The 16215-nt window shown below is 47.4% G+C and overlaps 1 protein-coding gene across 1 annotated transcript in view; it reads right to left on the bottom strand.

The window, feature by feature from the left end:
* Positions 1-2381: 2381 nt before the first annotated feature.
* LOC137095693 (ATP-sensitive inward rectifier potassium channel 12) overlaps positions 2382-16215 on the bottom strand; it is a 61077-nt gene continuing 47243 nt past the window's right edge. The window contains exon 2 of the mRNA XM_067462488.1: positions 2382-4203. Within this exon, the coding sequence (XP_067318589.1) occupies positions 2748-4055 (1308 nt within the window). The 5' untranslated portion in view covers positions 4056-4203 and the 3' untranslated portion in view covers positions 2382-2747. The remainder of the gene's footprint in view (positions 4204-16215) is intronic.

Here is a 16215-nt window from a genome sequence, read left to right as displayed (position 1 = left end):
TCAGCTGCAGGCACTGGTTGGCATGTGAGCTTTCCAGGCCTGCCTTTATGCGCTGCCTCACACACCCCACCACATTTTCCGAGAGTGTGTGTGTGGCGGGGTGTGCAGGCAGGCCCAGAGCACACCTGCAGCTGAGTGCCTCTTACTCTAGAGAAAGAGGCTGGAGGCACTGGCAGGTGTGTGCACTTTCCAGGCCTGCCTGCATGCCCTGCCTCACACACCCCACCACATTTTCCGAGTGTGTGTGTGTGGCCGGGTGTGCAGGCAGCTCCGAAGGGCACCTACAGCTGGGTGCCTCTTACACTAGAGGAAGAAGTACTCAGTTGCAGGCACTGGTAGGCATGTACGATGTCCAGGCCTGCCTTCATGCCCTGCCACACACGCCTCACCACACTCTCAGAGAGTGTGTGTGTGGCAGGGTGTGCAGGCAGGCTTGTTCTGGGCTTGCCTGCTTACCTGCATGCCCTGCCACACATGCACTGTCTTTCCAAGGCAAGTAGGAAAATCAGATACACACGAAAACAGGTTTCCGTGTTGAGCCGATTTTCGTGTAGGGAGGGGGCTTCCCGTTTCGTGCTTCGGAATAAACAGAAGACACAAAAGAAACGGTTGAAATAAATTTCATGCGCAAGCCTATCTATAAATAATTTTAAAAAAACACACACCCTTTCCTTTTCCCTCCATTGGAAAACATAAAAAAGTACTGTAGGACTTCAAGTGTTGACCTAGTGCAACAGAATCACCTGTCTTGGCAGTATAAGTCTATTTATATATATTTTTAATATATATTATAATTTGTTCAGTTCTTTCTTTCTTTAAAAAAAAATCACGCATACACACATGGTTTTGCTTTCCAAATGCAATATTCCCTTTGAGCCTTTGCAGTGCCCTGTGTCTTCTCTTGTGACCCTCGTTGTGAATAAAGAAAGGGGAGGATGAATTTTCTTTCTCGCTCGACATACAAGTCGATTCCTACTCGGAGTGTCAAATTCAAGGCAGGGTTCTGTTTGCGTCTCGCTCATAGTGCCGCTTTTTGGAACCTGCCTTCATCCTATAAACCAGGCATGGGAAAACTTGGGCCCTCCCTCCAGGTGTTTTGGACTCCAACTCCCACAATTCCTAACAGCCTCAGACCCCTTCCTTTTCCCTCTCAGCTGCTTAAATGTGCTGGGCCCATAACCCACAGGGAGGGCCCAAGTTGGCCTATGTTTATGCTATTCATATGTCTGAAGGGGGGAAAGGAAGGGGCCTGAGACTGTTAGGAATTGTGGGAGTTGAAGTCCAAAACACCTGGAGGGCCCAGGTTTGTCTGTACCTACTATAAACACTGCTATTTGGATGTTCACCACATTATGGGAACATCTGCATTGGGGAATGAATCCAGTTTGGCACCCCTTGCATTCCCATGGCTCATGGGATCGTGGGAATTGTAGGCTTCGACCTTCTTTTCCAAAGAGTGCGAAACTAAAAACACCCATGTATTGTCGAAGGCTTTCATGGCTGGAATCACTAGGTTCTTGTGGGTTTTTCCGGGCTATATGGCCATGTTCTAGAGCAGTGGTTCTCAACCTTCCTAATGCCATGACCCCTTAATGCAGTTCCTCATGTGGTGGTGACCCCCAACCATAATATTGTTTTTGTTGCTACTTCATAACAGTCATTTTGCTACTGTTATAAATCATAATGTAAATATCCGATATGCAAGATGTGTTTTCATTCACTGGACCAAACTGGGCACAAATACCCAATACACCCAAATGTGAATGCTAGTGGGGTTGGGGGAGGATTGATTTTGTAATTTGGGAGTTGTAGTTGCTGGGATTTATAGTTCACTTATAACCAAAGAGCATTCTGAACTCCACCAGCGATGGATTTGAACCAAACTTGGCTCCCATGACCAATGGAAAACACTGGAAGGGTTTGATGGGCATGGACCTTGAGTTTGGGAGTTGTAGTTCACCTATATCCAGGGAGTACTGTGGACTCATGCAATGGTGGATCTGGACCAAACTTGGCACGAATACTCAATATGCCCAAATGTGAACACTGGTGGAGTCTGGGGAAAATAGATCTTGACATTTGGGAGTTGTAGTTGCTGGGCTTTATAGTTCATTACAATCAAAGAACATTCTGAACTCCACCAATGATAGAATTGGCTCAAACTTCCCACATGGAATCTCCATTACTATCGGAAAATACTGTTTTTTATGGTCTTTGGCGACCCCCCTGACACCCCCTCGCGACCCCCTCAGGGGTCCCGACCCCCAGGTTGAGAAACACTGTTCTAGAGGCATTTCTCCTGACGTTTCGCCTGCATCTATGGCAAGCATCCTCAGAGGTGCTTACCATAGATGCAGGCGAAATGTCAGGAGAAATGCCTCTAGAACATGGCCATATAGCCCGAAAAAACCCACAAGAACCTAGTAAAAACACCCATGATTCCATACTCCTGAGCCACAGCAGCGAAAGTGGGGTCAAACTGCATTAATTCTACAGTGTAGATGTGCCCGTCGAGGCTGGCAAATGGGTTCTCTCTGAACCCACGCCATTCAATACTTATTGCGATGACATTTCTTTAACAAAAGATAACCAATACACACCCTACAAACCACACGAATTCTCAGGCATTCCTATGGCACTTGCATTGTTCTGCATAATTTGGATTGGGTTTTTTTTATGTTTTGTTTTAGTGCAGGGAAGAAACCAGAGGGAAAAGACGCCCTCGGCAACAGTTAGAGGGTCCGGGGTCATATTTCAGACTCTCTTCTGTAGGACCGCTGGTCCAGAGCAACGGTGGCCTGAAGCCGATCGAATTCAGGCTGGTTGTCCGAACCCGGATCGTCCAAAGCTCTGCTATCGTCGTCTTCCTCTTCTTCCTCCTCCTCGTCCTCCTCGTCGCGGCTTATGAAGGCGAGCTCGTTCTCGTAACAGAAAGAATTGGTGCCCGGGAGGAGGAACTTGTTTTCCAACAAGTCCTTGGCACTGCAACAGGGAGTCGACGGGACCTCGTAGGTCTTGTGGAAGTGGGAATAGTCCACTTTGTATTGGTTTTTCTCCTCAAACAAGACGGGCTCGAAGCGGTGGCCCCAGAGGATCTCGCTGGACAAGTACGAGCTCCGCGCTTGCGTGGTCATGGCGGTGGCTTCCACCATGCCTTCCAGGATGACCACGATCTCGAAATCGTCCGTCTCCAGGTCCTGCCGGCTGATCCCGAAGAGCGGGCTCTCCTCGCCGATCTCGTGGAGGATGGTGAGCGGAGACACCAGGAAAATGCGGTCCAAGCCTTTGTCGAACCCGACGTCGATGTCGATTTGGTCGAGCGGGATGTACTCCCCCTCTTCGGTGATGCGAGACTTGATGAGCTGCGCCCGGACGTGGGCTTCCACGATGTGGCTCTTGCGGAGGTTGCCCACCCGCCACATCAGGCAGAGCTTCCCATCCCGCATGGCGATGACGGCGTGGTGGCTGAAAAGCAAGGTTTCGGCCCGCTTCTTGGGCCTAGCCATTTTGGCCATGATGGCCCCAATCATGAAAGAGTCGATGATGCACCCCACGATGGACTGGAGGACCACCATGAAGACGGCGAGCGGGCACTCCTCCGTCACGCATCGGAAGCCGTAACCGATGGTTGTCTGCGTCTCGATGGAGAACAAGAAAGCAGCCACGAAGCCGTTCACTTGAAGGAGGCAAGGCGTGAACGTTTCGTCCTTGGTCGGCTTCTCGATGTCGCCGTGGACCACAGCGATGAGCCAGAATATGAGGCCAAACAACAACCAAGACACCAGGAAGGCAAGCGAGAAGAGCAACAGCATGTATCTCCAGCGGATGTCCACGCAAGTGGTGAACATGTCCGCGATGTACCGCTGGGGTTTATCGTCCATGTTGGTGAACTCCACATTGCACTGGCCGTTCTTCTTAACGAAGCGGTTCCGGCATTTCCTCCGCGTGTGGATCTTCCCGTTGCCAAAGCCATTCACCCCAGGCATGGTGGTCAAAGTCAACCCGTCTTCCTCGGAGGATACTATGCTGTACGGGTTGACTCGGCCCGCACTCATCCCTGGGCCACGGAGCAGAGCGGGGCGGGAAGGTCTCCTCGGGATTCGTTTAGCAGCTCAGCTTTCCCTTCCTCCAAATAGTACTGCAAAGGACAAGGGATCTTCGGAGTCGGGGAGATTTCAGCCAGATCGAATCCAAGGAGAGTTTCTGTAAGGACAGAAAAGGCACACAGGTTATCTATCCAGAAAATGGGGGAGCGGAGAGACCTGCAAAGAACTTCTTGGAAAGGGAAAGGAAAACAAACAAACGCGCCGGAATTTCCTCCACATGTTAATCTTTTATGGATTTGATCTGATTTGTTTTGATTACTGATGGTGTTTAAAGCTGACTGGCACAACCTGGGGATCACAACCAGACACAGTGAAGACATCTGCCCTTGCGCTATGCTACTCTGCTGCTGAGTACGCATGCCCAGTGTGGAACACATCTCACCATGCTAAAACAGTGGATGTGGCTCTTAATGAGACATGCCGCATTATCACGGGGTGTCTACACCACTGGAGAAATTGCACTGCTTAGCCGCTATTGCACCATCTGACATCCGCCGGGAAGTGGTAGCCAATAGTGAAAGGACCAAGGCAGTGACATCTCCGGCCCATCCCCTGTTCGGATATCAGCCAGCACACCAATGACTAAAATCAAGAAATAGTTTCCTAAGATCTACAGAGATACTTGCAGGAATACCTCAGCAAGCAAGAGTTCAAAACTGGCAGGCTCAAACCCAGAACCTCAATTAATGGCTGATACCATATGAGAGACTCCCCTGGGCACACAGAAGACTGGGCGACTTGGAAGGCGCTGAACAGACTGCGTTCTGCCACCACGAGATGCAGAGCCAACCTTCAGAAATGGGGCCACAAAGTAGAATCCTCGACATGCGAGTGTGAAGAAGAGCAAACCACTGACCACCTGCTGCAATGCAACCTGAGCCCTGCCCCATGCACAATGGAGGACCTCCTTGCAGCAACACCAGAGGCACTCCGAGGGGACAGATACTGGCCAAAGGACAGTCATAACATTATTTTCATTGCTACTTCAAAACAGTAATTTTGTTATGAATCATAATGTAAATGATAGGCAGGATTTTCACTCACAGGACCACATTTGGCACAAATACCTGATATGCCCAAATTTGAATACTGGTGGGGTTATGGAAGGATTGGTTTCGTCATTTGGGAGTTGTGGTTGCTGGCATTTATAGTTCACCTACAACCAAAGAGCATTCTGAACTCCACCAACGATGGAATTGAACCAAACTTGGTACACGGAACTCCCATGACCAAGAGAAAGTACTGGAAGGGTTTGGTGGGCATTGACCTTGAGTTTTGGAATTCTAGTTCACCTACATCCTGAGAGCACTGTGGAGTCAAACAATGATGGATCTGGACCAAAATTAGCACAAATACTCAATATGCTCAAATGTCAACACTGGCGGAGTTTGAGGGAAATAGACCTTGAGATTTGGGAGTTGTAGTTGCTGGGATTTATAGTTCACCTACAAACAAAGAGCATTCTGAACTCCACCAATGATGTAATTGAACCAAACTTGGCACACGGAACTCCCATGACCAACAGAAAATACTGGAAGGGTTTGCTGGGCATTGACCTTGAGTTTTGGAGTTGTAGTTCACCTATATCCAGAGAGCACTGTGGACTCAAACAATGATGAATGTGGACCAAACTTGGCATGAATACTCAATATACCCAAATGTCAACAGTGGCGGAGTTTGGGGAAAATAGACCTTGAGATTTGGGAGTTGTAGTTGCTGGATTTATAGTTCATCTACAATCAAAGAGCATTCTGAAATCTACTAACAATGGAATTGAACTGAATTGAACCTGTTCTGTTGGGACACAGGACTCCCATGACCAACAGAAAATATTGGAAGGGTTTGGTGAGCATTGTTCTTGCGTTTTAGCATTGTATTGGCACACAGAACTCTCATGACGAACAGAAAATATTGGAAAGGTTTGGTGAGCATTGACCTTCAGTTTGGGAGTTGTAGTTCACCTACATCCAGAGAGCACTGTGGAGTCAAACAATGATGGATTTGGACCAAACTTGGCACCAATACTCCATATGCCCAAATGTGAACACTGGTGGGGTTTGGGGAAAACAGACCTTGACATTTGGGAGTTGTAGTTGCTGGGATTTATAGTTCACCTACAATCAAAGTTTCAGAAATATTCATATACACTGTGAAAGCACTTTCTTCAGTTCTTCGAAACTGCATGATCAGTGCAGATAGAACCTGAGTGCAGAGCAGGCTGGGGAGGAGAAGAGACGGAAAGGAGGAAAATAAATCCACCGATGGGCATCAGGCACCTTTCGGAAGACCCAGGGCTCAGTGACGTGCGTTGTAGCGGGCCAATTTGGGCATGTTTGTTGTCGTGTATCTCTCCACTAGACCGGTCAATAGAGTCGATGCTTGCAATCACAGCCAGGGCCTGGGGGGAGAAATGTAACCAAAACATCCTTGCGGTCACATTGAAGGGCTGCGTGGGGGGAGACAGAGCACGCCAAGGCAAGGCCAGGCCAAGCCAGGCCGGTTCAGGAAGCATCCCCAGGCATGGGGAAAAGGAGACGTCCCAGCAGACTGGACGAGGGACAATGCTGTCCCGATCTTCACGACCAATGTCCAGTCAGCCTGATATCAAGACCAGAAAAGACTCTGGTTTATATATCTGTGGAATGACCAGGGTGGGACAAAGGGCTCTTGTCTGCTGGAGCTCGGTGGGAATGTTTCAACTGACAACCTTTATTAGCATATAATTGCCTGACAGTGCCTGGAGCAAACTTTTGTTGAGAGGTGATTAGATGTCCTTGTTTATTTCCTCTCTGTTGTTGTTTTGATTAGCAATTATATGCTAATCAAGGTGGTCAGTTGAAACATTCACACCTAGCTCCAGCAGACAAGAGTCCTTTGTCCCACCCTGGTCATTCCACAGATATATAAACCCTTTGTCCTATTTCCAACAGAACTCACTACCTCTGAGGATGCTTGCCAGAGATGCAGGCGAAACGTCAGGAGATAATGCCTCTAGACCAGTGGTTCTCAACCTTCCTAATGCCGCGACCCCTTAGTACAGGTTCTCACCTTGTGGTGACCCCCAACCATAACATTATTTTCGTTGCTACTTCTTTAATTTTGCTACTGTTATGAATCGTAATATAATGCAGGATGCATTTTCATTCACTGGACCAAATTTGGCACAAATACCTGATACGCCCAAATTTGAATACTGGTGGGGTTGGAGGGGATTGATTTTGTCATTTGGGAATGTTGGAGTTGCTGGGATTTATAGTTCACCTAAAATCAAAGAGCCTTTTGAACTCCACCAATGATGGAATTGAATCAAACTTGGCACACAGAATTCCCATGGCCAAGAGAAAATACTGGGAAGTTCTGGAGGACATTGAACTTGAGTTTTTGGAGTTGTAGTTCACCTACATCCAGTGGACTCAAACAGTGATGGATCTGGATCAAACTTGGCACAGATAATCAATATGCCCAAATATGAACAGTGGTAGAGTTTGGAGAAAATAGACCTTGCCATTTGGGAGTTGCAGTTGCTGGGATTCATAGTTCACCCACAATGAAATAGCATTCTGAACCTCACCAATGATAGAATTGGACCAATCTTCCCACGCAGAACACCCATGACAAAGAGAAAATACTATGTTTTCTGATGGTCTTTGGTGACCCCTCTGACACCCCCTTGCGACCCCCACAGGGGTCCCGACCCCCAGATTGAGAACCACTGTTCTACACCATGGCCATATAGCCTGAAAAAAACCTACAACAACCAATTAAAAACATTTATCTCAATATTAAAATACACTGTTTAAAACCGTCTTGGTCTTCTGCATCAAATCTAATTGGCCTGGTAAAGTTTCCTATCGCTGCTTTATTGCACTTTGGAGCTTTTTTTTTTTGTCGTGTCAGGAGAGACTTGAGAAACTGCAAGTCGCTTCTGGTGTGAGAGAATGGGCCGTCTGCAAGGACACTGCCCAGGGGACGCCCGGATGATTTGATGTTTTTATCATCCTTGTGGGAAGCTTCTCTCATGTCCCCGTATGAGGAGCTGGAGCTGATGGAGGGAGCTCATCCGCCTTTCCCCGGATTCGAACCTGCGACCTGTTGGTCTTCAGTCCTGTCAGCACAGGGATTTAACCCACTGCGCCACCTGGGGCTCCACTATAGTTATTGAAGAAAGCTATTGAGTTATAAAGAGAGATATTTATTTATTTATTATTTTATTTATTTCTTGCACTTATTGACCGCCCCTCTCAGCCCGAGGGCCCGAGGGCGATATATTAAGATATTGAGATAGTAATTGAGTTATTGAGAAATAGAGAGAAATACTCAGTTCTTGTGGGTTTTTTCGGGCTATATGGCCATGTTCTAGAGGCATTTCTCCTGACGTTTCGCCTGCATCTATGGCAAGCTTCCTCAGAGGTGAGGTCCTCTGAGGTCCACACAAGAACTGAGTGATTCCGGCCATGAAAGCCTTCGACAATATAGAGAGAAATAGTTATTGAGTACTATTGAGCATTACCTCATCTCCAAAACTGACCTTGAACTTAAATAGGGGAAGACCTGTTCTTTCTAACCAGAGCAGCTCAGGGTTAGGGTGAAATAACTCAGGATTTCTTCTACCATTTGGAGAAAGGTTACCTCAGTAAGAAAAAGGGGGAAAAAAGAACATCTCTATGGTTTCTCAAATTGACTGTTTGTGTTGTAACTTTATCAAGCTGTGCCAAGTCTGCCAAGGACTTTGGAAATAAACGTTTGGTTGATGTTCATATCTTGACTGGCATCAGTTGCTGAAAGTATTGAGTTATTGCTTCAAAGAAAGACCCCCAGCAGTTCGCCCAGATAGAGAGAGAAGCATGTTCTCCTGCAGTGAGGGCATCGGTTTCCAGGTGGAAGGGTTGGCTTGACGCACCTTCCTCTTGGCATGTTTCTCTCTTTCACCCTCTGTTCGTGCCTCTTCAAATTCTGCAGCACTGCTGGTCACAGCTGACCTCCAGCTGGAGCGCTCAAGGGCCAGGGCTTCCCGGTTCTCTCTTGGTGTCTATGCCAGAATTTTTAAGGTTGGCTTTGAGCCCATCTTTCAATCTCTTTTCCTTCCCGTCAACATTCTGTTTTCCGTTCTTGAGTTCAGAGTAGAGCAACTGCTTTGGGAGATGGTGGTCAGGCATCCGGACAACGTGGCCGGTCCAGCAGAGTTGGTGGTGGAGAACCATCACTTCAATGTTGGTGGTCTTTGCTTCTTCCAGCAAAGCAACCAAGAGTAAACACACACAATCAATGGAAGCATTTTCATTGCATTTGCCATTTTCAACATCCCTACAATGCCTGAAATTTGGGAACGGATAAACAATTGGGGGAAAATATCATTTTTATTTTATTTCACATTGACGCAGACCCATTGTTTTGCCCCTGATCAGTTTCCAAGTCCAGGATTGCTTTCTGCCTTGATTTGCCTTGATTGAGATGGAGCCCAGACACTTGAGAAAGAAGCAAACTGCGCAGACGGAGGGAGGGAAGGAAGGAAGGAAGGAAAAAAGGAGGGCAAAGAGGGCCTTTAATGAGCTCCCACCAAGTGGAGGAGGGAGCTCCTCTGATGAGGAGGAGGAATTACATAACTGGGGGTGATGGCTATCTCCCCCCCCCCCCCCCCGGCCCCACAACAGAGGGATCATTGGCCAACCCGGTCCATTAATCCTTCCTAATTCACTGCCCTTGGGGACCTTCCACTGGAAACACCGGACGACAAAAAGAAATTGCAATCAGATTCAAAGCCAGGTTTGGAAGCATCGGGCATAGAATCAGAGCATCGGTGCAAAGCAACTGGAAACAACTCTAGAGAACTTTCTACATCAGCGTTTCTCAACCTGGGGGTCGGGACCCCTGGGGGGGTCGCAAGGGGGCATCAGAGGGGTCACCGAAGACCATCAGAAAACACAGTATTTTCTGTTGGTCAAGGGGTTTTCGTGTGTCAAGTTTGGCCCAATTCTATCGTTGGTGGAGTTCAGAAAACTCTTTGATCGTACGCAAACTATAAATCCCAGTAATTACAAATTCCAAAAGTCAATGTCTATTTTCCCCAAACTCTACCAGTGTTCACATTTGGGCATATGGAGTATTCATGCCAAGTTTAGTCCAGATCCACCATTGTTTGAGTCCACAAACAATGGTGGATGTAGGTGAACTACAACTCCCAAACTCAAGGTCAATGCCCACCAAACCCTTCTAGTCTTTTCCGTTGCTCATGAGAGTTATGTGTGCCAAATCTGGTTCAGTTCCATCATTGGTGGAGTTCAGGATGCTCTTTAATTGTAGCTGAACTATAAATCCCAGAAACTACAACTCCCAAATGATAAATGACTCCCCCCAACCCCACCAGTATTCAGATTTGGGTGTATCAGGTATTTGTGCCCAGATTGATCTAGTGAAGGAAAATATACCCTGCATATCAGATATTTACATTACGATTCATAACAATAGCAAAATTACAGTTATGAAGTAGCAACTAAAGTACTGTTATGGTCAGGGGGTCACCACCACACGAGGAACTGTATTAAGGGGTCGCGGCATTAGAAAGGTTGAGAACCACTGGTCTATATGTTTACAGAAACTGCTTCCCATATAGGTTTGGCCTATGGCTGTGCATCTACCTGGTAGGATTTAGTGCAGTTTGGCATCATATTGTAGAAGGCTTTCGTGGCCAGAATCACTGGGTTGCTGTGAGGTTTTTTGTTTTTTTTGAGCTTTATGGCCATGTTCTAGAAGCATTCTCTCCTGACGTTTTGCCCACATCTTTGCAGCTTCATGGATACTCCATGCTCTTCAGCTTGGAATCAAGCCGGGAAACTCCAGACAGCAAACCATCATGTGCCAGTTAACACCTCCAAAACAGAGGATATCTCCAGGCAACAACTGCCAGGCTACATCTATTCAAAGACCCTCACTGATTGACTTTGCAGCTTCATGATCACTCAATGCTAATCAAGCTTGCTAATTGCAACATTGCAACACTTGCTTCAAACAGGGAAGAGTTCTTCCTCCCACCCTGGACATTATTCCACCTATGTATAGACACACACACAATCCATTTGCTTCACTACCTCTATGCACAGACCCTCACTGATTTACTTTGCAGCTTCATGATCACTCAATGCTAATCAAGCTTGCTAATTGCAACATTGCAACACTTGCTTCAAACAGGGAAGAGTCCTTCCTCCAACCCTGGACATTATTTCACCTATACACACATGCGCACACACACACGTGCACAATCCACTTGCTTCACTACCTCTATGCACAGACCCTCACTGATTGACTTTGCAGCTTCATGGCCACTCAGTGCTATTCAAACATGCTAATTGCAACATTCACTCTGGCTTCAAACAGACAAGGCTTCATTTTCCCAATCTGGACATTATTCCACAGGTATAGATACCAGAATCAAGACAGTAAATAAGAATCTCAGAAACAGAGGAACTGGAGGGCCATAAATTGTATTTTATGGTCTTGGTACCAACTGTACACCGCCCCAAGTTGCCTGCGGGATGAGAGGGACAGTATATAAATATAGTAAACAAACAAACAAACAAACTCCAGACAGCAAACCAAACAGAGGATGCCTCCAGGCAACAACTGCTAGGCTACCTCTATTCAAAGACCCTCACTGATTGACTTTGCAGCTTCATTATCACTTGATGCTAATAGCAACATTGCAACACTTGCTGCCAACAGGGAAGAGTTCTTTCTTTCACCCTGGACATTATTCTACAGGTATACATACCAGAATAAGGAACACAATTCAGAAACAGGGGAACTCCAGACAGCAAACCACCAAGTGCCAGTTAACACCTCCCAAACAGAGGATGCCTCCAGGCAACAGAGGCCAGGCTACCTTTGCATATTGATGGCATAATTTCAGGGCCTTGTTGAGATGTCATGCCAGATCAGGAGACAGTGACCTGAAAAATCATCTCAGGGGGGAAAAAGGGTTCAATTCGTTCTGAATTTGTGGCTAGGGGCCTGCACGAATGTGTCCGGACACACGCTTTGGAAAGCTCTGGTGTAGATATAATAAGACTTGGGCAAACCGTGGCCACACCAACAGGGACACGCTTCCCTCCTTCAAACAGGTGTCAAACACGGATGTGTTATTGCCCCAACTTTATTCTCCATCTTCATCGCTATGATACTTCACCTTGTTGATGGGAAGCTTCCCACCGGAGTGGAAATCATCTATCGGACAGGTGGCAAGCTATTCAACCTCAGCACACTGAAAGCCAAAACTAAGGTTGCAACAACATCTGTTACAGAACTCCAGTATGCTGATGACAACGTCATCTGTGCGCATTCAGAAGAAGATCTACAAGCCACTCTCAACACCTTCGCAGAAGCATACACGAAGCTTGGCCTGTCACTGAACATCGAGAAAACCAAAGTGCTGTTCCATCAGTCACCAGCCATCCCCTCCCCAATGCCAGAGATACAACTTAATGGTGTAACATTAGAAAATGTGGACCATTTCCACTCCCTTGGCAGCCACCTTTCCACCAAAGTCAACATCGACACCGAAATACAACACCACCTGAGCTCTGCGAGTGCAGCATTTTCCCGAATGAAGCAGAGAGTGTTTGAGGATACCAAGGTGCTTGTCTATAAAGCTATTGTCCTCCCAACCCTGCTCTATGCCTGCGAAACGTGGACTGTCTACAGACGTCACATGCAACTCCTGGAATGATTCCATCAGCGCTGCCTCCAGAAAATCCTGCAAATCTCTTGGGAAGACAAGCGGACAAATGTCAGCGTGCTGAAAGAAGCAAAGACCACCAGCACTGAAGCCATGGTCCTCTGCCATCAACTCCGCTGGACCGGCCAAGTTATCTGGATGCCTGACCACCGTCTCCCAAAGCAGTTGCTCTACTCTGAACTTAAGAACAGAAAACGGAATGTTGGTGGACAGGAAAAGAGATTGAAAGATGGGCTCGGAGCCAACCTTAAAAACTCTGGCATAGACACTGAGAACTGGGAAGCCCTGGCCCTTGACTGCTCCAGCTGGAGGTCAGCTGTGACCAGCAGTGCTGCAGAATTCGAGGAGGCACGAGTGGAGGGCGAAAGAGAGAAACGTGCCAGGAGGAAGGCGCGTGGAGCCAACCCCGACCGGGACCGCCTTCCAACTGGAAACCAATGCCTTCACTGTGGGAGAAGATGCGGGTCAAGAATAGGGCTCCACAGCCACCTACAAACCCACAAAAATAGTCATCAAGGAAGACCATCTTACTCATCCAACGAGGGATCACCTAAGTAAGTAAGTAAGTAAGTAAGTAAGTAAGTCCCCCCCTTCAGAATAAAAAAAACTTTGCTGAGTTTTATTCTCAGCTCAGAGTTAGGAACGACGGCTTTTCCAAAAGCGATGCGAAGGGCTTCCGTGGGAGGCTTAGATTGTGTAGGAGAGGATGATGAGGATGCTGAGGCTGCCGGGAGCCAGGGCTTCATCATATCAATAGCTCCTGTCGATGCTTGGCTGAAAAACGCTGACTGTTCCTAAGCTTCTGTACAGTAGTTACATAACGCGGTCTTATGTATCCTGCGTCACATTAAGAGCATGTGACCCCCATTGCTATCAATGCGTCCCAAGCCCAGGGCTCTCCCCGCAGGACAATAACTTTGAAACAGGAATAAACAAGAAGAGAACATCGGCACGGGAGGGGAAACCAATTTAAGACAGGGAAATAGGAGGAAAATTAGGAAAACATTGTGCCCATTCCAATTGGCTTTCCATCCATCAAATGTATGCACTTCACCATTCTCGTTTTCCCGTTCGTTCTCTCTCGTTTTCACTAATCCAACAGTCTTGAACAGGCATGGGCCAATTTGGGCCCTCCAGGTGTTTTGGACTTCAACTCACACCATTCCTAACAGCCGGAGCTAATGAACAACTGCACTGCATCCTGTCAGATCCCCAAAATCTGGAGGAAAGCAAGAGTCATCGCCATCTTGAAGCCAGACAAAGACAATAATGACCCAAAAAGGTACAGACCAATCTCCCTGTTGTGCCACCTCTACAAAGTTCTGGAGAGACTTATTTTACATAGAATTACGGAAAAAATAGACCCCTGTCTGATTCCACAGCAAGCTGGCTTCAGGAAAGGCAAAAGCTGCACATCGCAAGTGCTGAACCTGACTCAGCACATAGAAGATGGCTTTGAAAGGCAGCAGATCACAGGAGCTGTCTTCATAGACCTGTCAGCAGCCTATGAGACTGTGAACCACCGCCTCCTCCTGAGAAAAATGTCTAATATCACAAAGGACGACCACCTCACCTGCCTCATAGGAAACCTGCTACAAAACAGGAGCTTCTTTGTTGAGTTCCAGGGCCAGAGAAGCAGATGGCGGAAACAGAAGAACGGCCTGCCTCAGGGGAGCGTGCTTGCTCCATCCATGTTCAACATCTACACAAATGACCAGCCACTGCCAGAAGGGACAGAGAGCTTCATCTATGCTGATGATCGTGCCATCACCGCTCAAGCAGGGAGCTTTGAGATGGTTGAACAGAAGCTCTCCGAAGCTCTAGGTGCCCTTACTGCCTATTACAGGGAAAACTAGCTGATCCCTAATCCATCTAAAACACAGACATGTGCCTTTCACCTTAAGAACAGACAAGAATCCCGAGCTCTGAGGATTATTACCTGGGAAGGGATCCCACTGGAGCATTGCAGCGCACCCAAACACCTGGAAGTCACTCTGGACCATGCTCTGACCTACAAGAAGCACTGCCTGAACATCAAGCAAAAGGTGGGTGCTAGAAACAATATCATATGAAAGCTGACTGGCACAACCTGGGGATCAGAACCAGACACAGTGAAGACATCTGCCCTTGCGCTATGCTACTCTGCTGCTGAGTACGCATGCCCAGTGTGGAACCCATCTCACCACGCTAAAACAGTGGACGTGGCTCTTAATGAGACATGCCACATTATCACGGGGTGTCTGCGCCCTACACCACTGTCTAGACTCTAGCCGGTATTGCACCACCTGACATCCACTGGGAAGTAGCAGCCAATAGTGAAAGGACCAAGGCAGTGACATCTCCAGCTCATCCCCTGTTTGGGTATCAGTCAGCACGTCAACGACTTACATCAAGAAATAGTTTTCTAAGATCTACAGATACACTTGCTGGAACACCCCAGCAAGCGAGAGTCCAAAAGTGGCAGGCTCAAACCCAGAACCTCAACCCATGGCTGATACCAAATGAGAGACTCCCCCCAGGGCACGCAAAAAACTGGGCAACTTGGAAGGCACTGAACAGACTGCGCTCTGGCACCACGAGATGCAGAGCCAACCTCAAGAAATGGGGCCACAAAGTGGAATCCACGACATGCGAGTGTGGAGAAGAGCAAACCACTGACCACCTGCTGCAATGCAACCTGAGCCCTGCCACATGCACCACTATAAATCCCAGCAACAACAACTCCCAAATGTCAAGGTCTATTTTCCCCAAACTCCACCAGAGTCCACATTAGGGCATATTGAGTATTCATGGCAATTTGGTCCAGATCCATCATGGTTTGAGTCCACAGTGCTCTCTGGATGGAGGTGAACTACAACTCCAAAACTCAAGGTCAATGCCCACCAAACACAGTATTTTCTGTTGGTCATGGGGGTTCTGTTTGCCAAATTTGGTTCAATTCCATTGTTGGTGGAGTTCAGAATGCTCTTTGCTTGTAGGTGAACTATAAATCCATCAACTACAACTCCCAAATGTCAAGGTCTATTTTCCCCAAACTCCACATTAGGACATATTGAGTATCCTTGCCAAGTTTGGTCCAGATCCATCATTGTTTGAGTCCACAGTGCTCTCTGGATGGAGGTGAACTACAACTCCAAAACTCAAGGTCAATGTCCACCAAACACAGTATTTTCTGTTGGTCATGGAGTTCTGTGTGCCAGTGTTCATATTTGGGCATATTGAGTATTGGTGCCAAGTTTGGTCAAAATCCGTCATTATTTGAGTTCACAGTGCTCTCTGGATGTGGGTGAACTTTGTTGTTGTTGTTCATTCATTCAGTCATCTCCGACTCTTCGTGACCTCATGGACCATCCTACGCCAGAGCTCCCTGTTGGCCGTCAC

This window comes from Anolis sagrei, chromosome Y, assembly GCF_037176765.1.
Source record: "Anolis sagrei isolate rAnoSag1 chromosome Y, rAnoSag1.mat, whole genome shotgun sequence".
In the NCBI taxonomy this organism is placed as follows: domain Eukaryota; kingdom Metazoa; phylum Chordata; class Lepidosauria; order Squamata; family Dactyloidae; genus Anolis; species Anolis sagrei.
Note: the sequence above shows the minus strand (reverse complement) of the source record. Positions and strands in the feature narration are given on the sequence as shown.